This window comes from Peromyscus maniculatus, chromosome 4 (assembly GCF_049852395.1).
Source record: "Peromyscus maniculatus bairdii isolate BWxNUB_F1_BW_parent chromosome 4, HU_Pman_BW_mat_3.1, whole genome shotgun sequence".
Taxonomy (NCBI): Eukaryota; Metazoa; Chordata; class Mammalia; order Rodentia; family Cricetidae; genus Peromyscus; species Peromyscus maniculatus.
The window spans coordinates 103,956,192-103,983,309 of NC_134855.1; the positions used below are offsets into that span (position 1 = coordinate 103,956,192).

General features: G+C 40.8%; 2 protein-coding genes across 5 annotated transcripts in view; one reads left to right on the plus strand and one right to left on the minus strand.

Moving 5' to 3' along the window:
- Fam227b (family with sequence similarity 227 member B) overlaps nt 1–900 on the minus strand; it is a 166,265-nt gene extending 165,365 nt beyond the window's left edge. Inside the window, exon 1 of the mRNA XM_076570574.1 lies at nt 693–900. The gene's annotated coding sequence lies outside the window, so the exon portion shown is untranslated. The remainder of the gene's footprint in view (nt 1–692) is intronic.
- On the plus strand, nt 881–19,012 carry Dtwd1 (DTW motif tRNA-uridine aminocarboxypropyltransferase 1). 4 transcript variants are annotated; one of them, XM_006994067.4, is made up of 5 exons: nt 881–1,000; nt 3,790–4,104; nt 9,055–9,198; nt 10,150–10,408; nt 18,048–19,012. In XM_006994067.4, the coding sequence occupies exons 2-5, from the start codon at nt 3,841–3,843 to the stop codon at nt 18,293–18,295; spliced, it is 915 nt and encodes a 304-aa protein (XP_006994129.1). In that variant the 5' UTR covers nt 881–1,000; nt 3,790–3,840; the 3' UTR covers nt 18,296–19,012. The 4 variants fall into 4 exon arrangements, with proteins under 4 accessions (XP_006994129.1, XP_015843084.1, XP_042132087.1 ...); XM_015987598.3 differs by having other exon boundaries at nt 947–1,176; XM_042276153.2 differs by having other exon boundaries at nt 960–3,443.
- The last annotated feature ends 8,106 nt before the right edge of the window (nt 19,013–27,118 follow it).

The following is a 27,118-nucleotide window of genomic DNA, read 5'->3' on the forward strand; positions in this document are numbered from 1 at the left end:
CCCTTCAGACTGCTGAGACTGACAGTGTGGAGCTGTGTGTGTCTCTTTGAGCTTTCTGCTAATGCTAATGTCCTCTGGCACCTCACCCCAAAAGAGCAGTCTAAAGAAGGGAAAGTGGCATTATAAGGCTCCCCTCCAGCTCCTTTTCAACTCTATTAAAATATGATCTCCCACTCATGGCCAACCAACTCCTTTTAAGTGCTGTAAAAGGCCCTACTCTCACTTAGGGACGTGGTTCTGAGAATTCGTATGTTGAACGTTGTCTGTTGCTCTATTAACATTTTTATATCAATTTTATTCTCTGCTATTCGTGAGTCCACACAAGGCTCTACTCTTTTCCTTCTGTTTGTTAATTTTTCATAATTCATCATTCACTAAAGCAATTGCTTGACAGATGATAGTTTTGTTTCTAATTAACAACTCTTGTGTAGGTTTCTTTGAGGTGGGGCATAGAAAGATGATTTAATAAGTTATCCACATATATTCAACTTCAGAGCGGGGAAAAAGTATAGTGTGTGCCAACTCTGCGTGTTTTAAACTAAGCAAAAAAAGGTTATAAACGGTTTTCCTAAGAAGTCTACCGAGCATTAACTACTTGATACAGCCACACACAGCTACAAGTCTGCGTTCTCTATACTTGGGGGAGGTAACGCGGAGTGTTCTGAGGAGTTAACATTTTCTCAGCAACTCACGGCCAGTACTCTCGAAAGTGCTTTTCCGGAACTCGTTCCCAGTTCCGCGGCGTGGCCACCGCCAGCAGCACAGCCGGAAACCGACGGTTCCTACGGGACAGTTCAAGAAGGCAGCGAAGGCGGGACTTCCCTTCCGCATGAGTTCCACCGGCTGGTCCACGGGACTCTCCCTCCGAGCATGCGCCGTGCTTAGCGTCACCGTGGCCCTGGTAACCGCCAGGCCCCGCCCGCCGGTGTCCTGCAGAAAGAGTTCCGGGTAGGGCAAGCGGAGCGGAGGCGGTGTGGACCGCGAGTTCGCCGTGGAACAGGTCGGCCTTCCCTCCTCGGGTCGGGTGGTTGGGGCCGGAGACCCGACGGGCCCCGAGGAGGTCTTAGTGCGGCGAGCCCCGCGTGTGTCGTGCCTGTGGGGACACACTCGATGGTTTGAGTCCTAAAAGACGATTTAAGTGGCTTCCTAACTCGGAGGAGCTCTTTCCTGCTCCCTGTGAGCGCCATTCTCTAATTCAGGCTTTGGAGTGGTTTGAGGGTGGTCACGGAAGGAGGTAGACAGGGGTGTATGTGCTGTTCCCATCAGCCAATAAGCAGAGGCGTTTGTTGTGTCTATTTCTTGGGAATGTGAGACAAGTGTATTGACACTTTGCATTCCTAGTTCCACGAGGTTGGGTAGGAACAGAGATGCCTAAGATTGCAGCATTTCAGGACTGTTTACGATTGGTCTCCAAATTAAACTTTACAAGACACCCTGCTTGTCATATAGCCTGTTCTTTGGAAGGGGCTTCTAGTTCTATGTTAAAAGTGGCAATATCTTGGATGTTTAAAAAAAAAAATTGGATATTGTGCCTGTACAAAATATATGACCCGTTCTTAGTACTTCACAAACAGATACTGAAAACAGTTTTGTCTGGTCCTGAATTAGTCCACGATTCAAGATAGGAGAAATTTAAAGAATGTTCCCTTGGACTGTAATGGAAGAGACAGCCTTTTCCTCTACTTTGAGGAAAATAGAGTTATCAGGCTGACATTTTTGTCGAGCTGTGTAGAGCCCCAAAATTGAGTAGTGGGATTCATCCTGGATGCCTCTTACAGAATGGTTTTAGTTTAGTTGACAAGTATTTGAATCTATCTAAAAGCATAAAAAAATCAAGAATGGATAAATCGGAAATAATTCAACTTTTGCCAGAAGGAAAATGTCACTGAAAGGTGCCTCTAAATGAACACATTTCTCCATGTCAAATAATAAGTACTCAAAAGTATAAGATTTGTCATTGCCTGTGTGGATAAATAAGGAACTGATTTCAAGCCTAAAAATAGATGTTATGTGCAAAGCAGACAGGATGAAACTGCATGAGTATAATTAATTTTGGAGAAATTGGGTGGGAGGAGGAGTTATAAATTAACTTTTTCAGCCTAAGTTGCATAATGAATAGACCATTAGGATGCTAATTACTTATTAGTTCCTTAGGAATAGCTATTGCTTTCTAAGTTTCCAACCCTCCACAACTGCATCACTATTCACGTATTTGATGTTAAGTATACACTCATATGTCCCCATGTCCTCTTTTTCATTAACTGTTGTTACACACAGGTGCATATACATAACCTGCACAGAAACTATTAAATGGGAAAGTTCTTACACTGTTTTATCTTTGCTAAAGAATCTGAAGGGTATATACTTTTGAAAAGTTTAAAAGTCTTAAGAGTTTAAAAGTCTTAAGATCATATCTTTCACTTTATGGGATATTTTACAAATGTAATTGTCAGTAGCTGTCTCAGCATTAGCAGATGTGTTATGGCTGACTGTATATTCAAGTTGGAGAGGAATAGGCCTTGTAGAACATATCTATGTTAGGAAGAACAGAATGTCTTTTTCTTCTACTCTCACTCCATGATCATCAGGAAGACTTGTGATCGCAAAAGATGTGAGGATCCCCCCGCCCCCCAGCAGTATTTCTATGGTGGATGTCAGCTGGTATCCTCAAATTCAGCGCTGATGCTACTGGAGACAGTGTTAGAATTCATGGCTGACGGTTCAGTCACTAAGATTGTCCCATCCTCATAGCCAGTCACAAGCTGGGCCTTCAGAAGTTCCTACCAACTGGCTATTGCATTTGATTTGCTCATGTGGCCCACAGATCGTAGGAAACACTATGCTTGCATTTGATGGCTATTATAAAGGCTATTTTAACAGAATCAAATGTGCAGACAGGTAGAAGTAGGGAAGGGACCCAAGCTCAGGCGCTTCCTCCTGGTGCAGTTGAGGTGTCCTGCCTTACAGCGTGTGGATGAGTTCCCGTTGTGTGAGCCCCTACATGTCAGAAGCTCCTGGAAGCCTCTGCTTTGGGTTTTTCTAGAGTGTTTTATAGGCTTAATTGCTAACAGAGTGAAAGGGAATCATCGGGCCTGTCAGATTCTTCAGCTTTCCTTCCTCCAAGGTGTAGGGCAGAATCCATTTTGAAATGGGCATTTGTTCATCGACTATGAAAGTGGAACAATGTAAAGTTAGACTATCTATGATCTGCTCCAGGGAAGGAATTTTAAGCTAGAACAGTGATCAGAATCAGGAAAACAAAGTAAAGTGTGTGTGTGTGTGTGTGTGTGTGTGTGTGTGTGTGTGTGTGTGTGTTCATAATAGCCACCTGATTTTACTCATACCACCGCAGCTTTTTATTTTCATTAGAGTTCACCATGAGAGTTCTGTCATGGATGCCAATTCAAAGATAGAGTCCATATGCTTGAACGCATTTCTATATGGTATGAACAGAAATTCATTGTATTCTTAATATTTTTATATCAAAATTGCCATATTTGAGACAAAATGGATCATCAGTGTCTAAATTTTATATTTGAAGTGGTTTTTAATATAGCACATTTACATTTTTTGTTGGGAGAATACTTGGTAAGAGTTACTGAAATTGCTCTTTTGAGTTGATTGTTTTTTAATTTTGTATTTGCAAGCATATTAATCAGTGGGTTTTTAACTTAGCAATATCTATTGGTAAATACTAACCCTAACAGCGTAAATTATATTGGACAATTTTATTTGTAACAGCGCTAAAACATTGACACTTTTCATTCCTCCTCATTTTATTTTTTACAGTGCACCTATGATACATGTTTTAGAAACAGAACATTTTGGTTCAAAGAAAGAATGGCTCTCAGTCCATCTGTATTTCCTCAAGAAAGTGAAAAAAATAATGCAAATTGTGTGGAAACAAAACAGTCACAAACTGCTTCCATAGCTTCCGAAGACCCTCTTCAGAACTTATGCTTAGCGTCTCAAGAGGTGCTTCATAAGGCTCAGCGGAGTGGGAGGTCACGGTGTCTCCAGTGCGGCAGCTCAAGGATGTTCTACTGCTACACCTGCTGTGTCCCTGTGGAAAATGTGCCCACCGAGCAGATCCCCCTTGTGCAAGTAAGAGGCTTGTTTAAAAGTAGAAAAATGCAGTTTCAAAAGATAGCATGCATATATATATATATATATATGTATACATATGCACACACACATATATATATGTGTATGTATGTATTCTAATATATTGGATAAAGCTTGGAAGTGAATTATATTAATGTGTAGAATGAAGTACTAAATGGTCTTATTAATAAAAAACCTAGAGCCAGATATTGGGGTAAAAAGCTGAGAGATCAGAAAAGCAGAAAGAAGCCAGCCACATTCTTACCACTTGGAGATCCTCCGCCAAAGAGACCTACTTCCTGTATACCCACGCCTATATGCCTTTCTGTTCTGCATCTCACTTCCTCTCTGCCCAGCTACATCACTTCTGTCTGTCTATACAGACCTCTAGACCTCTATGGTTAGCTAGTGTTAGAATTCAAGGCATGTGCCACCATGCCTGGCTCTGTTCCCAGTGTGGCCTTGAACTCACAGAGATCCAGACAGATCTCTGCCTCCCAGGTGATAGGATTAAAGGCGTGTGCTACCATTGCCTGACTTCTATGTTTAATACAGTGGCTGGCTTTTTTTATCTGATCCTCAGATAAACTTTATTAGGGTGCACAATATTTTGGAGGATACAATACATCACCACATTAATGAATAATTTGACACTATTAAAACTATATCTCTTGTTTTTAGAAAACTCACTTGAGTTTGAAATGAATTGTGTAATTTCAATGACATTAATTGGTTTAAAAACTTAATAATTATAAAAGACAGTTTTATAGTCTAACTTGAAGAAGCTTCAAAAAAACGACTTCCAAGTCCTTGTAATGATCCTTGGGAAAACATTATAGGTAGAATCAGGGTGGATGTTTACCTGAGGTTTTGTGATTTTCCCCATCTGACATGCAGAATGGAGCAGATGGCCATGACCACCACTGAACTAAGCTGGAGTGTAAAGGATTGGGGCCTACCTACACAATGGACCATGTTACCATTACAGTGTTTTCCAGCCTTCTGGGAAAGCTGGCTTGAATTGATTGCTTTTTATTGTTTGAGGTGTTTATTAAGATTTTTTTATAGGTTCACAGATCATTTATATGTAATTAAAGAATTTACTGTGTATGTGTTAACTAGTCCAGCATTGACCCAAATGTGAGAAGTCAGTCAAATAATTGTATTAAGTGTGATGGGCATGTATTAGGATTTTAGAAAAATTCAGTTCTATACCCAGCACAAATGGGGCTTGCCACTAACAAATAAATTGAAGTTGTATTCAGAAATACATATGAAATATTTAAGGTTTATTTAGGTTTGAAGCATGAAAGACATTTTAATGCTTATTTTGCTACATGCATCATCTTGGCAAGTCTGTGATGTCCTGGGGGCCTAAAATCACACATACAGACAAAGGCAGAGTTTATTGGTTAAGAATGAGGTAATATATTTCCAGTTCACTCAGAAAAAATAATAATAATAAAAGTTTGAGATTAAGGATTTTTGTTAATGTCCTTACCAATAGGAATGGTACAACTCAGAGTCCTGTCTTCTGTTTATACCACGGCCACATTAAAAACAAAAGTCCCTTTAAAAACCTTACCTTGCCAGGTGTACTTGCAGCTCTCAAGAGGCTGAGGCGGAATGCTTAGGAGATTGATGCCAGTGTGGGCTAAGTAGTGAGTTTGAGCCAGGCCTGGGTTACTTAGTAAGTAGACACTGTCTCAAAAACATTAAAAAGACGTTTTATCTTAAAGTATGTTCAAAAAAGGATTGTAGATCAAAAAGATAAAAGTTGTATTTAGAGGGCTCCAATTTGGTAGAAATTTAACAACAGGAATATTTTCCAAATCAGTGGCAGTACTCAGCATTTATTTGAAGTACTTTTAAAACCACGCCAATTATTTGATCAATTGTATAGTTTTCTAAAGTGTATATTTAGTGCCTGCATATGAAATTTGATATGTTGATTTATATTAAGAGAAATAGAAAGTCTAAACAATGTTGTTTCTAAATTCTACTTCAGTTTTAAGCAAGTCTTCAGCATGTACTTTCAGAGAGCCTGCTTGGGAAGGCAGGACACAAGGAGTATGTCCCTCTTAAGCCTAAAGTTTTAGTCTGGGGAATTTTGGTGATTTGCAGGAGAATGGCCCCATCACCTCATAGGTTTGAATACTCGGTCCCCAATTGGTGGAACTTTTTGGGAAGGATTAGGAGATATGGTCTTGTTGGAGGAGATGTGTCACTGGGGGCAAGCTCAGAGATGCAAAAGTCTGATGTAGTTCCCAGTGCTCTCTCTCTCTTTGCATCATGGTTGTGTCTCAAGATGTGAACTCTCAGCTACTGCTCCAGCACCATGTCTGCCTGCTGCTGCCATGCTCCCTGCCACAGACTGACACTCTGAAACTGTTATCCCTGAATAAACTATGTCTTTTCTAAGTTGTCTTGGTCCTAGTGTTTGCCACAGTAATGGAAAAGTAAGACAAGAATAAATCAAACTTATCTTTATTTGATGCAGAATTTGGAAACTATAAGAAATGAATAAAGATAAAGAAGGGAAAACCCAAAAAACTCCAGCTTCAGTAGCCCTGTTTGAAAAGGCTTTGCTTTGGGGCAAGCACTTGTGTCTTCCTGCTGGTAGCATTTGAATGTACCTGAGGAGAAAGCTGTGTGCTAAGTCTCTTGTTAAAAACATAGCCATTAGAGGACAAATGGGCATCCTACTACATAGTTCAAAGTAGAGTATCTCTTCCAAACTGCCCTCTGGTCTGGTCAGTACTGTAGTGTTTACTCTGCCATGTCAGTATTAAATGTAATTTTCCCATCAAATGTGTGACCCAGGACACAAGTGTAAATTCCCATCACTCGATGTGCTTTGGTATCATACCGCTAGAAGCTCAGACTCACTCAGTGAGAACTGATGATAGCCTACTGGGTCCTGAGGTCGTGAATTTTGTGTAAGTGTCTTATAATTAGAGATTTTAGTCCATAAAATTTCCTTTTCATTACACAATTAAATTATTACATATGATTTGCAAAACTCATTAATAACATTTGATTCTGTGTTCTTTGGTCTTGTTTGTTTTTTATTTTATTATTATTTTTTATCAGTTCTGTGTTCTTGATGTAAAGTTAATGTAACTATTAATGGTAGCCTTTGGAGTTTTAAACTCTACTCATCAACTTGTTATAAAGTCAGTTTTATTAGGAGTCTTTGTCACTCTCTTTCCTACTTCCCCTGGGCTATGAATAATGCTGATCTGGTATCCAGAGACCTCAGGGAAAGGGAAATAGAATGCCAGCTGAGACTGAGCACTGTGTGGAAAGTCACACTCATTCAGAAGTAGACCAGTATCACACAGTCTCTGAACTGCCTACTAAAATGGTGAATTTCCTACAGTTAGAAATTGTTATGTTGATTTCATGCAGTTGGCCCTATGTCATAAATGATGCCTGGGCTGAGTGAGGATGAAAGGAGAATAATGGTGTTGAAATCCTAGTTGGAAACTGTTGGAGGTGTGTATTTGTGCCTGCGTCCCTTTGAGGTGTACTGTTTATAGCATCCTGTCCTCACGTAATTGTTCAGAAAGAAAAAGAAAAGAAATTTGGTTTACTTTGTAGTGTGTAGCAACTACTTACCCCTTTAAAAGATAGACTTGGGGGCACCTGAAGGGTCAGTGTCTCCCTTTAGGATGTGTGTCATTTTTTACATGGCAAATTCTCTCCTAATGCAGCTTCTCTCTGGGTTCCGAAGGTAAGGCGCTCTACAAGACTCCATCATGCTGCCTCTTGTGTGGCATTCTATGCCCCCAATGCTGTCCCACTTTAGAGGCCCAGTCATGGCCCTGTGACCTTGAGGCTGCCTCTCCACATAAATCTCATCTTGAATGGGGTAGGGTGAGCTGTAGAACAAATGATAAGCAGTGTCTTTATGCATTTCCAAGTAATTATTTTGAGTTAAAGACACCAGACAGAAAGATCCTATTTTATTTCTGTCTATATAAGACCCCAGAAGAAGTAAACTGAAGTGACAGCTGGCTAGTAGGAAAGAGAGGGGAGAGGACACTAGAAGACCGTTTGATGGTGGCAGATCGCTTTCTTGATTGTGGTAGCTAGTTTGCAGATATAATATCTATTAAAACCTACTAGAATGTAGACTTAGTGTATTTGTTCTTAGGCTGGAACAGTTTTCTGGCTGCCTTCCAGGACCTGTTTGTAGAGCTCTTACATTCTTTGTATGAAATGAGGGTCTTGGAAATGGTAGATATACTTACCAAACAACAGAGTCTAAAATAAAGAAACTTAAATAGTTAAAAAAAAAAATAGCTCAAGAAATCCAAGAGAATTATTGTTTTTGAACAGAAGAATTAATACATACTTTAATTAAGGAAAATACTTAGACAAGTATTACTGAGATACAGCTTGTATCAAATATAACTTGAGAAAGGTTATTCAAAACACTTAAAGGCGTAGTCTGTTGTTTTTTTCTACTGACAGCTTAATTTGTGCTATGAAAATATATTGCCAAAGATCACAAAACTTAAGGTAACTTTGACTTGAAAAAATGTATGAGAAACAGGATTTCAATTTGAATTTTAAATCTGAGTTATCATTCAAGCTTTCATTTTCTTTGAAATACGCATAAAGTAAATATAGAGTTCATAGAAATTAATTTTTTAAATGTCCTCGCCATGGATGCTGAATGTGAAGAGTTGGCCTTAATACATACAGGTCTTAAGTAAAATACCCCTGGGTCATTGCTTTAAGAGCAAGTTAAATGTTGCCTGGGCTGAAGTAGTTGCTCAGGCACGTGATCAGCATTGAGGGTGCCATTGGGGTTTGATGGATGACTTACTATCCTTAGTACTGTGGTTTAAACAGTGTGGTCTCCCACTGTAAGTGTGCTCATCGGAACTCAGTGTGAACTGTGTACTGACTTTGTTCGTTCGTCTCTTCTCTTTACTCTAGCTCCCACTGAAGATCGACATCATCAAGCATCCAAATGAGACGGACGGCAAGAGCACCGCTGTGCATGCAAAGCTTTTGGCGCCCGACTCTGTGAGCATCTACACATATCCGTGCATTCCAGAGTATGAAGGGAAGGATCACGAGGTGGGTGGCTTGGCACTTAGAACCCCCATGGGAGCTTTTAACTCCATCTCCTTTCTGAACTTTCTTGAGCGTGATTTAATATCCTCTTAGCAATCTAATGTTATGCTCATTTAATGTTAAATATGCATTTTACTTTAGTGATGCTTTCATAGTGTATATCTCTGCATTATTTGAATTTATTTAGAAAGTTATAATTATAAATAATATCTGAGTTTGATCTAGTAATATGTTTGTGTACTCTTCTCTGGTCAGTTAAATATCACTTATTTGATTAAGTAGAACACGCTGTTATACTCTTTATACATTTTTTAGACAGAGTTTCACTGTGTAGTCCATGCTAGCCTTGAAACTCAAGATCCTGTTGTCTTAACCTTGTAGATGCCAGGCCTACAAGTGTATCTCATTATCTCCACTCTATTATTCTATTCTATACTACCATCTCTAATGGCTGTAAAAAAAAACCACCACATCATTTCCTCCCCTGCCTTATTTATTTTATCTTTCCTTATTATACAAGTGAAAATAGTATTTAGTCATTGAACAGTTTCTAGTGGTTGTTTTTAAAAGTATCATGTATTTTGCCTCTTTGTCTCTTTGGCTAGCCTGTAACTCTTAGGAAGCCCAGGCTGGCCCTGATTTCATGTCCCTGCATCTCCAGTGCTGGGATTATAGGAGTATAGCACCACACCACAGAAATTTAATTCAAGGTACTGTTAATGTGGCTTTGTCAATCAGTGAGTAACTTATTTTGAATTAACATTTCCAGGTAGTATGATTATATGCTATTAGGAATAAGCTAAAACTTTACCATATATGGAAGAAAACGAATAGCAGAATCAAAGTAATGCTTATTTTTTAGACATTCAGCATCTGTTTTTCTTAGAGTTTTAAGTCAGAATTTATGTTGAAGATCACAGTAGCATGGAGCTAACTTGAGTTTCTTTGTTTTAGGTTGTACTTGTTTTTCCTGGGCCTCAGTCCATCTCAATAAAAGAGGTCTCTTTTCATCTGCAAAGGAGGATTGAAAGTAAAGGTCGAAGCAAAACGGATGACCTTGATAGGCCGCCTTGTCAGCTCAAGAGAGCTAAGGTAGAGGAGGGCTGTGATTTGAATGAGAGCTTGTGCAAAGGCCCAGCATTGAAAAGAGTCGTCTTTATTGACAGCACCTGGAGCCAGACCAACCAAATAGCCTCTGATGAGCGCCTTCGGGGTAAGGACATGTGTCTGGGACTTTCCTCCCCTGACAGCTTTTATTTAGAAAAACTTCAAATTTGTAGCCCCCTCAAAAGAAAAGTTACATTCAACGTTCACATTTGCTGCCATTTTTCTTTCTTCTCCCTTTCTGTATCATATGTGTATTTATGCATCTATGTACATTGTTGATGGAACTGTTTTAGAGTAAGCAGTAGGCTTTGCAAAACTGCACTCTAAGTAGTATTGCTTTTTTTAATAATAAGGACACTCCTTAATAAATACAATGCCATCACCACTGCTAAGAAAATTAGCGAACTTATACAATATCTAGCATACAGTCTGTCCTCACACCTTTCTGATGAATACAATAATGGCTTTTGTAGCACTTTCCCCCCTGACACAGCATTTAAACATTTAAGCATTTAGATTTTTGATGCTTGCATAGCTTTGATTTCTTAATTTAGGACAGTTTCCTAAATTTAAGTTTTCTTGATTTAGATTTTGGTAAAGTGGTCAGATTGGTTGTTTAATGTCTCTTGATTAGAGTCAGTGTAGATATTTTGGTTAACATACTTTTTCGATTATTTCAAATTTATGTGTACATATGTGTGTATTTGTGTGCATGTATGTATAGAAGCCTATGGAGGTCAGAAGAAGGCATCATATCCGTTGGAGCTGGAGTTGTAGGCAGTTGTGAGCTTCCTAATGTGATTGCTGGGAACCAAGCTTGGGTTCTACACATGAACAGGAAGCACTGTTAACCACTGTTCTGTTTCCCCAGACCCATAGTTAGGGTCTTTAAAGAAGAATAAATCTAGGCTTGTCTACAGCTGGTCCAGTTTGTATCTGTTGTTTGTTGTCATTATTGATAGTATGTCTTTTATCATTTCATCAGTTGTTTGGTTGAACAATTCATGCACATTAAATTGAAGTTGGCATATAAAACAAGTTTCCTTATTTATAATTGATTATGGTGATGATTGCCAGATCTTCCACCATAAAGGTTTATTTTCTGTAGTAGAGTATTATTTTAAGATATGTTACTTTTGTTTACATTGCATTTGTTTAACTCTGGAAAACTGTTACTATGCCTGTCTAAAACACCTGATGGTCTAATAAAGACCTGAACAGCCAGTAGCAAGGCAGGAGAAAAGATAGGTGGGGCTGGCCAGCAGAGAGAATATATAGAGAAGAAAAGAGATGGAGGAATGGGGGAAAAAAAGCAGCAGCCAGAGAAGGAGAAGGACTCCAGGGGCCAGCCACCCAGCTACACAGCAAGCCACAGAGTAAGAGTAAGATTTATAGAAGTAAGAGAACTAGAAAAGCCTAGAGGCAAAAGTTAGTAGATGTGGTAATTTAAAATTTAAAGAGAAAGCTGGCTAGAAACAAAACAAGCTAAGACCGGGCATTCATAATTAAGAATAAGCCTTCATGTGCGATGTATTTGAGAGCTGGGTAGCAGGTCCCCCTAAAGAGTAAAAGAGCCAAAAAAACAACAACAATTTTCCTTTAGTACACTGGAGTAGTGCACGCAGGCTATAGACTTTCTCAGCAGTGTTAAGTATTCATGGATTAATCAGTCATTAAATTGAGAAGTGAGAAATGGAGAAAATTTAGTCATGTAACTTCTTCCTGTGTTAGTTGTCCTTTTTATTACTGGCCTCAGTAGTTTGTACTAGTATTGGCCTCAGTAGATGCAGCAGAATATCTCAAACCTACTTTGACTTTCTTCCCGACCCAAACTTGGAGTCATCATTTTCAAAGACCTGTGGTTCACTTTACTAGGATCTGATAGTGGAAGCTGAGTTTTGTAAGTTGATTACCACATGCCATTTCTTCCGTGAACAGAGCCAAGGAAACAAGTAGGTGCACATATTGTGCGTTCACAGTGGTAGTCTAACTCAGTTTAATAGTTTAAGAATTTCTTCTTTTTTACTTCTGTCTCTATGCCTTTATGGAAAAAATTCCCATGTGTATAAGTGTCTATCTATCTATCCATCTATCTATCTATCTATCTATCTATCTATCTATCTATCTATCTATCTATCTATCTGTCTATGAAATGCATGTGCATATGTGTATGTATGTGTTTACGTGTATGTAGGCACATGCATGCCACTGAGTGTATGTGGTGGTCAGAGGATAACGTCTGGTGTTATCCCTTGCCTTCCACCCTGTTTCAGACAGAGCCTCCCATTCACTGCACCAGGCCAGCTGACTCAAAGCTTCTGAATGTCCTCCCGTCTCTCCTGCCATCTCACCCGAGGGTTGGGATTGTAGCTGTGTGCTGCTGCATCTGCCTTTACCAGGTTCTGGGATCTGCTCAGGTCCCCGTGCTGTTGTGCAGCAGGCGTGTTAGTCGCTGAGCCATCTCCTGGCCCCGCTTGCCTTTTTCGAGTGAGTGAAATGCCGAGCTCCTAGTCACAGATTGGAAGTTACTTTCCTTGCCCAGTAACACAGCTGGCGATCTGAAGTCCAGGGGCTCACACCACTTCTCTTGTTTTTCTGCACCTTTTCCAGTGCTTCAGACTTTCTCAGTGGTTTCTCTAAAAGCTTCAGGATTCTCCAGTCATTGAACAGCTTTGTGATTAGAAGGCAAGAAAGTTACTCCTTTGGTATTGTGTGGTTGCCAAAAGGTTCCTCAAGAAAGGACGTACTACAATCTTAATCATTTCCAAACTAAGGAAGTACAAAGTGCATTTCACTGGCTTTATTAATTTGTTAGATAATTAGCTTGTGCCTGTGGGTCACAAGACTTTGAAGAACTTATTGTTATTTAGTAGATGAATCCATGCTGCCCTGTGCTTTGAAGGAGTGGGAGGTCACTGCCTGCCACGGCCCCTTGATCCTGTTACGGTAGCAAGTTTTTCCTCAGTCTGAAGATCTGTCTGGGATGTTTTTCTTTTTATTACCTTTTATGGTCATTTCTAGGTTCAAATGAAAGAACACAAGTAAAAGTCCCTGAAAAACCTATAAATGGAATTATTCTGGTGCTATTCAGAGTCAGTTTGCTTAGGTTTGCCTAAAATGAGATTTGTACAAAAGATTGGTTACTCCCTCCTGACTCCCATAGAAAGCATGCATCTCACTTCTGTGCTAGTTCGTAACCATGAAATGGGTCTCTAAAAGCCACTCTCTACATGTCCTAATTCAGCCCCTGCCTCCTCTGACTCCTCAGGAATAATGGAGGCAGGGCATATCTATAGCCTCCATGTTTGAGAAAGATAGACTTCTGGATAAACCAAATTGCCTCTATAAGAAACAATCCATGTTTGTAAAAAGTCACGGGCTTTAGATCTTAAAACACTTTTTCATTTGGCTAAGCTGAACAAACCACACTTCAGCTCTCAGATGTGTGTATCAGGAGTTCACTTCCATTGTGCTGTTCTGAATGCTGAAATTAAGTCACTGTAACAGGCTGGACACATGGCTCATGACCACCATAACTCCAGTTCCAGGGGATCCAACACCCTCTTCTGAGGCATGCCCGTGGTACACACTCATACATATGTACAGACAGACAGTCATACACATAAAATAAAGCAAAAAGACTTAAAAGTTACCTTAACAGTGAAACTATTGCTTTGTCAATGTTTACAGAGACCACAGCTCTGGACATTTCACTAGTATCAGAGTATAACACTGAAAGGTACGAGTCCTTGGTGTAACTTTGTTCAGTCCACCTAAAGCCAAAATGCAGAGTGGCATAGCGTTCTGGAAAATTCATCAGAGGGTAGATGGACCCCAGATTATTAAATTATCAGTGTACATAATGTCTGCCAAACCTAGGCAGCTCCTTCTCTTCGTTTTTGAGAACATTGATACAGTTTTTGAAATGGACTTTGGTTTGTGTTTAAACACTGTCATTTCAGGGTCTGTGTGTACGGTCATTTATCAGCTTAATTAGCAATGCCGAACCTGTCATACACTGAACTCATTTAATGCCGTGGTGGCCTCGCTGCTTGTGCTCCTGGTCTCACGCTGACTGGCAGCTGTTCCTCCCTGCTCCCCCCCCCGCCCAGCGTCTCAGCACAGTGTTACACTGTACATTACCACCCTGAGAAAAGACATCGATGACATGGAGTCCACTTACGTTTGAGAGTTCACCAGTCATTTACTCTCAGTACTTAGACCAGATACTTGTCTCTGCATCAACTGTCACCCTCTGCGAACAGGAGCTTCCCCAGGCCGAGAGCAGCACTGGTCTGTAAGACTGAACAGAAATATCCAGAAAGCTTTTTGACAACATTTAGGGAAAGCACAGCAGAGTGGTCTCCCCTTTGGCCATGCCTTTCCCGGCCGTAAGCTTTTGACCAAGCGTAGAGTATCAAGTGTGTGTTCTCTCCCATGGAGTGGGCCTCAAATTCCGTCACAGAGGGCTTGGTTAGTCTCCAGATAGTTGTGCCACTGTCACAGCAATAGGAGTGCCTTGCTTGGCAGCTTGCTGTTGTAGCACACAGGGTCTAAAGTGAGGGAGCAGCCTAAGCAGCGCCTTCAGCACGTGCATGCTAGCCAGCAGGGAAGAAGAGTTGCAGTCTGTAGCTGTGGCTGGCCAGGTACTCACTGTGCAGCCCACAATGGCCTCCAGAGCGCTAAAATGACATAATGTGCACCACCACACAGGAGTTTTTGTTTGGTTTTTCTTTTTCCCTAAGTAAGTTTTAAAATTTTTTCATATTTTTATTTATTCTGATTTAAAATAATCCTATCAGAATTCTTTCAAAGAATTGTGTATATGACACTTTAAAAAGTTCAAAGCTGGGTGGGCAGGGTGGCTTGGACCTGAGTTCAGTTCCCGGGACCAATATGGTATAAAGCAAGAACTGACTGCTGTAGGTAGTTTTCTGAGTGCCACCACACACACGCTACAGCATACAATCCGTGCACTCATGCGTGCGCGCACACACACACAAGAGAATAAATAAATTAGTTAAAAAGACTCATTTTTTTTAAAGTTCAAAATCAACCTCTCCATTCAAATGTTTTAAGGACTTCCTACATCTACACTTCATTCAGTCTCCTCCTGGCTCACATTGCTACTGTTTGTGTTCAGTATTTCTGTCTGTCCTTTATTGTCAGTCCACAGCTAGGATCTCTCCTGATTACTGTTTACACTGCAGTCTGTATTTGGAATTGTGTGACTGTGACCACTTTGTTGCTCAGCATTCTTTTTTCCCTACTTCCTTTGCTGAAACGTATCTTTCAAGAACTCCTTCAAGGGTCCTGTTGGCAGAAGTAGTGTGTGTTTTTCTGGGTAATCACTCTTGTCTTTGTGAAACATCATTTTCTAGGTTCACATTTTAGCTTGCTTATTCCGCTGCTGTCTGAAGCATTCTGTTGTTGCTAAAGATGTTTCATATCATTTTACTTAACAGTTATTTACATAAAATATGTCTCTCTTAATTAATTTTTTCCAACTAGATGACAAGTTGATAAGTATCCTTTAAGGGATTTTCCTCCATACTTCATTTTGGTTGGTGCTCTCTTTCACCCACATCTACTCCTGTCCAGATATACAGATTGAACAATTGATGGAATAGAGTTCTGGCATTTGTCTTTGTGAGTCTTGTGGCTTCACTTTATATAGTGTTTTCCAGTTTTATATATTTTCCTGCAGTTTTCAAAATTTTACTTTTTCCTTATGTTCAAATAGGATTTCATGTTTTACTTACTACATTTTCCTTATCCATTGATCTGTTGATGGACATGAAGGCTGGTTTCATTTCCTTACGATAGAGTAAAAAGCAGTGATGAATGCGGATGAAAGAGAATCTCTGTGGTGTGATAAGAAGTCCATTGAGTTTATTCCCAGGAGTGGTATAGTGAGGCTGTGTGTTAGTTCCATTATTAGTGTTTTGAGAAACTTCCACTGCGATTTCTGTAGTAGCCCCACAGTGTACATTCCCACCAGCAATGAATAAGAGTTCCTTTTCCCCCCAGATCCCACCTTGTAGAGATCTCTCACTTCCTTGGTTAGCTTATTTCTAGATAGTTGGGTTGGTTTTGCTTTGTTTTGTTTTTGAAGCAATTATAGTGGAATATTTTCCCTGATTTCTTTCTCTGCAAATCTATTATTGGTATATATAAAAGCTACTGGCTTCTGTATCCTTTGACCTTGCTGAACATGTTTATCAGACTCAGAAGTTCTCTAGTGGAGCCCATGGAGTGTTTTAAATCAGGAGAATGGGCGCACTGTCCAAGATTTTTTAGGAAATGGTCTGTTTTCCTTTGTTTAGTATAATTTTGGCTATTGTTTGTCATATATGGCTTTTATTATATTGTGGTGTGATAAAAGTTCTTACTTTCTTAAGAACTTTTATTATGAAGGCATGTTGAAAATAGTTAAGAGTTTATACTGGTTTAGTAAAGAGATTCTCCTCCAAGATCCATGACTTCACTAGCCCTGGGTAAATGGCTAGGTTTTTAGTATCAGGCATGATTTCTCTCTTTAGTGGGTTTAGTTAAGTCTGACTAAAGAACTGTTGGTTACCACCAGGACATGGGTGCACCACTTTACCCTTGGGGTTATCATGCCATGCTGGTTGTTGTTGTGGTTCATAGGCATCAGAGCTGGGTAGGACTGTTGGTTGCTTCCCTCTTTTGGAAGCTTACGTGGTGCCTTCTGGTACCATGAAAGCTAGTCCCCAGGGAAGAGACTGTTGGGCTCGATCAAGGACCTCTGGACCCTATGTCTAAGGTGCGTAGTGTCTTCAGCAGTAGGGATGTTTACCTTCCAACTCTGGGGAGCAACTAAGGGCAGAAATAATATCCTGTAATATTTGGGAGGCTCTTAGACATTGACCAGCACCAACTCAAAAGAGGGCTTCTCATGCCTGTTGTTGGGTTCTATTTAGATCTTTGGCTCTTGGAGGGAACATTGTTAGCCCAGATGAGAAAATTCCACTTATACTATGTATGCATGTTTATGCACCTACTTATTTGCATTACAATAGTATGATTCCTTATAACTTGTCCAGACAGACCTCCTTACTCTTATCTTACTTCCTCCCTCCTTCCTAGTTAGAGCTATAACCAAATACAAAAGGGAAAAGAGTGAATAAAAATGACAACTATTGTTGCCGGGTGTGGTGGTGCATGCCTTTAATCCCTGCACTTGGGAGGCAGAGGCAGGCAAATCTCTGTGAGTTCGAGGCCAGCCAGGTCTACACAGTGAGTTCCAGGACAGGCTCCAAAGCTACACAGAGAAACCCTGTCTCGAAAACAAACAAACAAAACAAAAACAAAATGACAGATAAATCCTTTTTTTTTTTCTTCAGATAAATCCTATTTTGCAAATAATGAAGTTCTATGAACAAGTTAAAACTTAAAAAGAAACTTTAGATAGATGCTAGCAGAATAGAAACCCTGAGATGGAAGACTCCTGCTTGTTGACTTTTTAATGTGTTTGCGAGGTCTGAGAACCAGGGAGAATGGGGATGCACGTGTTGTCTCTCTATGTATCTCTGTACATTTAAAATAATACCTTGTTTAGAATTGGAATAGAAGGAACTTATCTGCACTTTAAAAACAATCCTTGAAGTAATTAAATCATCACTGTGTATCAACACATATTATTGTACCAGTTATTATTATTGTTCTCAGTAGTAATGTGATTGAGAAGTATTTACATGTTCTCTTTTTTGTTTGTTTGGCAGAGTTATTACAAGTTGAACTGAAAACAAGAAAAACTTGCTTTTGGCGCCATCAAAAAGGGAAGCCAGATACTTTCCTTTCCACAATTGAAGCCATTTATTACTTCCTGGTAGACTACCATAGTGACATGCTGAAAGAGAAGTACAAAGGACAATATGACAATCTTTTATTCTTCTACTCTTTTATGTACCGCTTGATAAAGAATGCCAAAGGCTCTGGAGAGAAGACAAAACCCAAACTCATCCATTAGTTCTGCACACTCCGCTTGTCATGTCGCTCTGCTGATGTTCACAAGCTTGCGGTTAGCTGTTTACTCTGGGGAAGTCATGCTCAGTGCCTGGTAGAGGACTGGGGGGCGGGGGCGGGGGTTCCAGTTTTGTTCCTTTCCCCATATTTTTTTAAAGGAAAATTTGAATTTTGGCAATTTTGAAGAGATGGTTCTGATTGAAAGACAGCTCAGAAGCTATTTGCTCAGTTTGGGCATATCTCAGTTGCACTACATTTTAATGTGTTACATTTATGTAACTGACATTATATATGGTTAGAGATTGTCTCATCTTTTCACTTATACTTGCCCTCACCTTTGGATTTTTAAACAAAGACAGAATCTTGGCAAAACAAAAATAGTGAAACATAATTTGCTTGAGGTTAGTGGCAGAATTGGCAGAGGTAGTATGTTGTGCTATCTCTGTAAGTCCACACTTCCTCCCTCTGCCTGGCCTCTGCTCTAGAAGAGAACTGGGCCATCACATGGTCCTGCCAGAGGGATGCACATATGACCTGTTTTGGCAAGTCGGTGACCCAGGTCTAAGAGTACATATGCCCAACAGAATCAGGTCTGTTTTGATGTGCTAGGGACGCCATAGGAGATGGAATTTATTTTTCAAGAGTGAGCAATATGGGGTTAAAATACAAATTTCTTCCTGTCTGAAACATGTCTCTAGAAATAAAGGTAAGTTTGAATTGATTTAAGTAGGGCAGAGTCTGGATTGGGGTGCAGCAGGGTGGAGGTGTATGCTAAAGTTAGACTTCCCTGAGCCAAGTCTCTTGCCATTCACGCAGTTCTTCAAACCATCAGAACAGTTAAAAGGTTGAAGGAAAAAGAGGAGAGAATAATCTTAGCACGTCTTTGCCATCTCACAGCCGCCAAAACCCACCTACTTCAGATGAGAGTATTGCATAGCCCTGTAGCAGAGGAAACCTGTAAGAATTGTGAACTGGCTCTACCTGCCCTGTTTCTCTCTGGTGTGATAAACTAAAAATGGCCTTAACCTGCTGCTCCCTGTAAGATGGCCTTCGCCCCTTCTTTTGTTGCTTTCAAGAACCTCTCACTCTGAATCTGAGCCATAAACATTTCTAAGAGGGCTGTATTTGTATTTTTGTGGTTTAGCTGTTGACATATAAAAGTGCATGGCCATGCTAACCTGCTGGAGGGTGCAAGGTTGCCTTTATCCTGCCCCTGTACTCCTGTGTCGGTCAGGGGACATGACAGCCACCTACCACCCACCTGATACGTGTGCAAGGAGTGCCTCACGGCACTGGCATTGAACTGTTTCACAGCATTGCTGTGCCAGCAGACAGCCCATCTTTGGATCAGATGCATCTCAAGCATCCAGGAAGGATTTTAGCCCCATTATTTCTTAAGCTCTTGACAGATGGCTTTGTCTCAGTTCCCATCTTACACACTGACAATACCAGTAGGCTTGCGGGATTCCCTGTGGCTGCCAGAAAGGCTTTGGGACATAATCTGCAATGTTAGTGAAATTAACTAGATTAATGGCCTAGATGTGTTTGACATACTCCTTCCTTCAGAGGACTGTTTCCAGCCACTCAGCCTGCTCATCCTGACATGACTGGTTAGGCCAAGAGACTGACACTGTCTCTTCATGGACTCCATGCTACAACAGCAGATGCTGTCCAGTGTTAGTCAGTTTGCATTTGGTCCCCTCCTTGCTAGTTTCTCTTCCTTCTTCTCAGTGTTACCACCCAGGATCATGCAGTCTAATAAAGTTGCAAATCCAATCCTACTCTCAGGTTCTTCCAGAGAAGCCAGCTATTTTTTGGTGGGATTTGGTCAGAAAAGCAGACATCATTTAAAGTGTTAGCATGATTTTTAAACAAATGTAATAAAGGAATTGGGGCTTCCCTAAAGGTGAAGTTATTGGGGGAGTAAGTCCAGAAGGCTTCAGCAGGGAAGGATTAGAGAAAGGGACATCAGAGCTGCTGAGTACCCAGGTCTGGCTGTGCAGACCTGGAAGGCTTCAGCTTGGGAAGCCTCTCATTTACTCTTCCCACACATCAAGGCTTAGTGACAGGGCCTTCTCAACCCATTTGGAAGCCTTAAGAAGTAATAAAAGGACTTTGCTTGGTCTTTTCTTTGAGGCCCTGTTAATTTGGACTTTGTCCCAGGTCTGTCTTTAATAATCATATTTTATTTGATTAAAAAAGAGTTTCATTTTCAATGCAGAATCCTAGGTTCCGTGCTTCCTCTCAGTTCCATCTGTATGCCACCTCATCTCTGAGGTTCTCTCCATACAGTGCCTTATCTATTGCAGCGACTAGCAGCTGGCTTCCTCGGAACCTCCCCAAATGTCACAAGTACAGTAGGTACATTAGGAAAACTGATGTCTTCCATGTTATGGAAGGATGATACAGTAATGTTTGGTCTCCAAATACTAATGGTTAAATGGTTCCAATGAAAAGTATTGCTAATTATTTAATGAACTTTATTTTTTTTTAATTTTTTTTATCTTTTGATTTTTCGAGACAGGGTTTCTCTGTGTAGTTTTGGTGCCTGTCCTGGATCTCGCGCTGTAGACCAGGCTGGCCTCGAACTCACAGAGATCCGCCTGGCTCTGCCTCCCAAGTGTTGGGATTAAAGGTGTGTGCCACCACCGCCCAGCATTTAATGAGCTTTAATTAAAGACCACCAGCTTAAAAAATAATCATTGCCCATTCATAAGAATCACTTATCACCCAGACAATGGATGTAGTCCAACACATGAAAAATGAAAGGAAAAGCATGGAACACAAAGGCAAAAGACAGTTGAGTATTTTCAGGAAGAATGTATTTATTAAAAAATACAACTTGATAGTATGTAATAAAAAAGAGATCCTAGAAATTGAGGAATTACTGAAATCAATACAAGAGTTGGAAGATAAAATATCAGAATAGAAAACTAATTTCTAAATGCTTAATGTTAGCCTTGTTAAATGTTGCAATTGAGAGCACGGACTGCCTGTACATTACTGAATCAAGCAAACCCAGGAACTGAAGTGTGACTGGCAGTGCTTTGATTAGCCACACACTTCATTGTGAAGAGAAGGTGGGAGACACAACAGTGGCAAATTCACAAGAAGCAAGCAGCAGCAGGTGACAGGAAAGTCTGTATACTCTGTTAATCTGTGCAGATATCCAGGTTCTGGTGATGCCGAGTTTCCTGAGGGATTGTTGAGAGAAGTCAAAGCCCTCTTCAAACTTTTTAATAAAAAAAAAAGAAAGAAAGAAACAATTATTGGGTGTGTGTATGATTTGTAAGGGTGAGGGTGTGTGCAGCAGCATGTCCACATGGATATGGAGTATGGTCTTTTCCACTTTTATGTGGATTCTGGGGATCAAAATCAGGTCATTATGTTTCTGTTCCAAGCATCTTTATCCACTGATTTTACCCTCCAAATTGTTTTTAACCATAACATTTGCATATCCTTTTGAGGCTATGTAAAAAACAATTTTATTTTACATATTGGTTGTGGTGGGTTCTATGTACTCATTACATATTTATGGTGGAATAATGTGTCATGGAGAAATTTGATTCACAGTTTCTGTAATGTTCATACCCTCAATTGACAGATTCATGTCTATCAGTAGGCGTCTTAGTAATCCTATCACTATTACTAGAGTTATTAACTAACCTACTAGTCAACAAGACAGTTTTGACCTTCTTTGCTAAAGCTGTTTTATTTGTTTATGAGACAGGGTCTCACTCTGTAGCCCAGGCTGGCCTGGAACTCACTGGTCACTATATGGTCTTGAACACTCAGCAGTCTTCCTGCACCAGCCTCATCAGTATTGGATTGTAAGTGTGGGACAACACATTTGATTCTAAAGGTTATTTCTAAAGCTGGTATGAGGTCAGTTTTTTTCCTACTTAAAGAGATCTCTCAGAAGGGAAAAAAAAGATTGGAGATTAATACATGAGGTTCATCAGAATAATGGTGTTTTGAAGAATGGGGATTGTAAGGGGCAATATTTGAATTCCTTAAACCCTACACAGTCCTTAAAGGGAAGAAAGGAGGGAAGAAGAAGAAGAAGAAGAAGAAGAAGAAGAAGAAGAAGAAGAAGAAGAAGAAGAAGAAGAAGAAGAAGAAGAAGAAGCTAAGACAAAGAATTTCAGCCATGGATAGAGAACATAGTTAATTTTCTCCCAAACAAGCAGCAGGTCACACGTAGAACAAGGTCAACATTCAGCAGACTTCTCAACACAATCTAAAAGACTTTAGTGATGGCTTCAGAACTCAAGTGTACAGTTTTATTTGGATTTTGTGTGTAGTCATGCAGTTAGTTGGGTTGGACATTCAAGGTCTCAAAGTTTTACTATCTATATATCCTTGAGATGAAGGTTCTTAGGAAAATCTGGACAACATTTTAGAAAGATGAAAGAGGAATCCAAAAAGGAGGAAGAGAATCAGGGCAGGGGAGGGAAACTTTGAGATTCATCCATTCTACAAAAATGTTGGAGTGCCTGCTGTGTTCCAAAGTTGTGTGTAGGTGATCAGTATAGGATGTTGAATTCTGAGCACTAAAATAAAATAAAAGACAAACTGACTAGTGGAGAGCAGTACTAGTTAAATAGGAAAAGCCCTCTAATAAATAACATTGACCAGAGACCTGAACAGAAGTTGGGTGAATCATGCTGGTAATGAAGACTAGCCTCAGAAAGGGAAACCTTGTGTGCAAAGAGCTAGAGGTATATTTGTGTATGTAGCCTATTTGAGAATAGGCTTTGAACTACATGTGGCATGAAGATAAGCATATAGGCATCATGGTAGATCAAAGCTGTCTTGGTGGGCAAGTGACTTTTATTGGGGTTACTAGCAGGAGAATGGGTGAGGGGTTACCTATAGGAGCAGCTGTATCATCAAGAAGCTCATCCTGATACAGCTGGCATCTAGAGGAAGCTGCAGCCCTGGAGAACTCTGAAACTTGTGGGTTGCAGGACTGTGGACAGGCACACAGTATATTTTCATCATATGTTCTCCTCCAACTTCCCCCAGATCCTCCCTACCCACCCAACTCTCATTCATAATCAATCCTCTCTCCCATCTTCTCTTTCCAAAACCAAAAAAAGAAAAAAGAAAGAAAGAAAGAAAAAGATTAAGACCAATAAGAACTTTAGACTGGCAGCTGTGGAACCTGCATGGGACCAGACTAGACCCTCTGCATATGGTAGACAGTTGTATAGCTTAGTCTGTTTGAGGGGCCCCTGGCAGTGGTATCAGGATCTATCCCTGGTGCATGAGCTGGCTTTCTGAAGCCCATTACCTATGGTCAGACAACCTGCTCACCCTTGATACAGTGGGAAGGGGCTTGGTCCTGCCTCAACTGAATGTACCAGGCTTTGCTGACCCCCCATGGGAGGGCTTACCTTTTTGGAAGAGGGGATGGGAGGTGGGTTGGGGGAGGAGGCTGGGGGGGGGAGTGGGAGGAGGGATGAGAGGGAGATCTGTAGTTGCTATGTACAATGAATAAAAAAAAAATTTATTAAAAAGAAAAAAACCTAAACAAAAAGCCAACAAAACAAATCAACATGGAGCCTGTTTTGTGTTGGCAAGTTAGTCCTGTGCATGAGGCCTGCTGTGTCCTGAAGGAAGTGAAGCCATTGTGCTGACAGTGCTCCTCGAAAGAATCATGGACTAGCAAAAGCCCGATACCAAGCACGAGAAACCTTTCAAATGGTCAGAGTAGTCCAAGTGACTTCCCAAACAATAGAGATAATAGATGTAGCCCTGGATGCCTCTCTGGAGTTAAGGGGAGGTGCCTATTGCTGATGACACCAGACGTGTAGGACACAGGATTGGATGATCAGCTGGATCTGACCTGAGAACCTCTTTCCTGCAGTCTAGCTTCTATGGTTCCAGCAAACAAGGGAAAGAAGCAAGCAGTCACCCAGCTGCAACATATGAACCACGGTAATTACCAGCATGGCAAGATGCATAAAGATACAGTAAGTGGCACTCCCATGGACATAGGCCTACTCAACAGGAAGGAAACCATGCCTAGTACTGGAAACCTAGCCAGCTTCCTGGGGCTAGTGAGATCGTGGACCTTAGTAGAGAATCTATTACCTCCACCTTGCTAGCCCAGCATAATTCCTAACAACATTCTAAGTCCTATCCTCATACCCACAGTTAAGTGTATCTACCACCCCACATCAAAGAAGCCCCTCTTTACAAGTAGAGAGTGTTCGTTAGTTATTCAGAGAGCATCACTGAAAACCACAACTGGACACAATGCAGGGATCAACAGTCTTGGGGAGCCCAGTCCCAAGAGATACATTTACATCACAGCTCCTGCTTCAGTGGCTCAGAGAACATGGCAGAGAAGGGAGTGGAAGGATTGTAAGAGCCAGAGTACCAGCAAGTCTACCGTGAAATAGTCACCTAGAAGTGACTACGTAAACAAGACCAGAACAATGGAAATGTCAATGGACATGTAAACATGGAAGGAGGTAACAAAGGACTACAGGCAACTGAAGACTGCTTGGAGAAGGAAAATTAGCCTCTCCTAGGGAGGAGCCCCCTTATTGGTTGTCCATTGCAGAGTGGTCAGCCTTGAAATCATATACACACACAAAACCAACAAAATAGACTCAGCAGTGTGTGTGTGTGTGTGTGTGTGTGTGTGTGTGTGTGTGTGTGTGTCTGTCTGTCTTTCTGTGCGTGTGTTCATAAACATACGTATGTGTGTAACAATAAAGTGATAGAGTCTATCAACTTGGGAATGAGGATCATGGGAGGGGTTTGAGGGAAGGTAGCTGGGAGGGGTTGGTGGAGGAAACAGGAGGGAGGAGTGATGTAATTTCATTTAAATTAAAAACATTTTCATTTTAATAATGCCTCCCTTGGCGGAGGAACATTCCAGGAGGAGGGACCTATGCAGGGTGCCTTCATTGAAAACTTTAAAGGCTGGCAGTTGGAGGCTGTTGATGTCATTCCTTGCTTCTGGGCAGTGAGTGCGTCCTTTCTTGAAAATGAATCTGTAAGTACAGCTTTGCTTATCACAATCCACCCACTGTTCCATATAGATTAATTTCTCCTTATGCTTGGGAAGTGTTTTCCAAAGAATTCAAAGCTCCCCTTCCCTTTTTTTCCTTGAGGGAAACTTAAAAAGAGGTTACAGGGACGAATTTCTGTGCTGAACCAACAGAAGATGTGGAGGGGTCTCTGGACAGGCTCCAGGCCTGTTGTGGCAGTCAGGCTCAGCCAGGCACTCACTCCCCTCACTCCACTATCAGCCATTTGTTCCTTTGTTTCCCCTCACTGTTAGTTCATTTTCTTCAGCTTCTAGTGTTGGCTCCCAGGTAACTCAGCCCCACCTTCCCTCAAAGGCCTGAGTTTCAGGCTAGCATGCCCTTTTCCATATGACATTGCCATGCTTACATATTATAACCCCCATTTGGTAAGTGCAACCTTCATTTCTTACTGCCCCCATTAGGAACAAGATTCTAACCTCCATTAGTAAATGGAGTTATCATTCTTACTCATTAACCCAAAACCCAATTTTTAGACTCTAAAGGCATATGACAGCTTGTTCTCAGGATGGTAGCTCTGGTTGCTTTAAGGATGCTAGACCAAAACATAATCTTCAAGCCAGCCTGGGCATATTGCCATGTCGCAAGCAGTGTATTAGTAACTCTTAATGGTCAGAGTGCCCAGGAAAAAATCCTCAGGCTAAAGCTGCTGCAGTTATTACTCAAATTCTGGTGTAATACAATATTCATATCTTTATAGAGTTTGTCTGTATGTCTAATCCTGGCATTTTGTTGTGCCTTGGTCATATGACACCACAGTGGCTTTGCATGAGCTAACTTTTCTAGGAAAGGGAGGTCCTGACATCTCATTTTTTAACCCTTTCCACTCCACATTTTGTTCATCAATATGTCTCTGTATAGGGCAAAGGTAACTTCAGCTAATCTAACTTTGTTGCTGTATGTGCCACATAATTGTCTGAGTGTACAATTCACAACTAAGAACAGCCATCACACCAGCTCAGAGGTATGAAGACAGGAAGTTCAACATGAGTACCATCGAGCTACAGTACAATAGTGGCATGGCCATTGTGGGGATAACCAAGTGCCTTATAATCAGCTTGGAGATCTGTTCCAGAGAAACAAACTCATGCCTGGTATTATGAACCTTGCCTAGACACTGTAGCTGGGAAGGTCAAAAGCCCTAGGGGAGATGCTATTACCTTTATTTTGCTAAATGAGAGCCACTTATTACGATCAGTCCACATGAGTCTATTAAATGGGTAACAGAATTTATTAAGATATAAGTTGAGGAAACACACTCACGAATACAGAATGGAGTAGACAGCTAAAGTAGTCTCCTGATCTGACTGGGAGTGAATCCACCTCAGAGGCAGGAGCAGGGAGAAGGGGCATGTGACCGTTCTCCAACCCCTTATAAGAGGTCACATACAATGGCAGGAAGCACCGCCTCCTTTGGGCCATATAGCCCAAGGTCATGGGCAGAGCAAATACCATTACAGATATGGGGTCAAGTTATCTTCTAAATAGTTACATGTATACCCATAGATTACTGCTGACATCAACTTTCAGGAAAAAAACTTTTTTTTTTTTTTCAGCAGATAACACAGGCTTAAAATTCATTGGTAAACGTGGTGAATAAATAGCTGTGGATTTTTTAGCCTTAAGTGGGAAATCTACAATTCCCCACATCCCCACTAAAACTCAGGAATAATGAAGGGAGTAGGTACAAAGAATGTAAGATCCAGAGGATGAGGAGAAGTGCTGCAAAACAAATCTTTTCACACACTCTATCCTCAGAGATT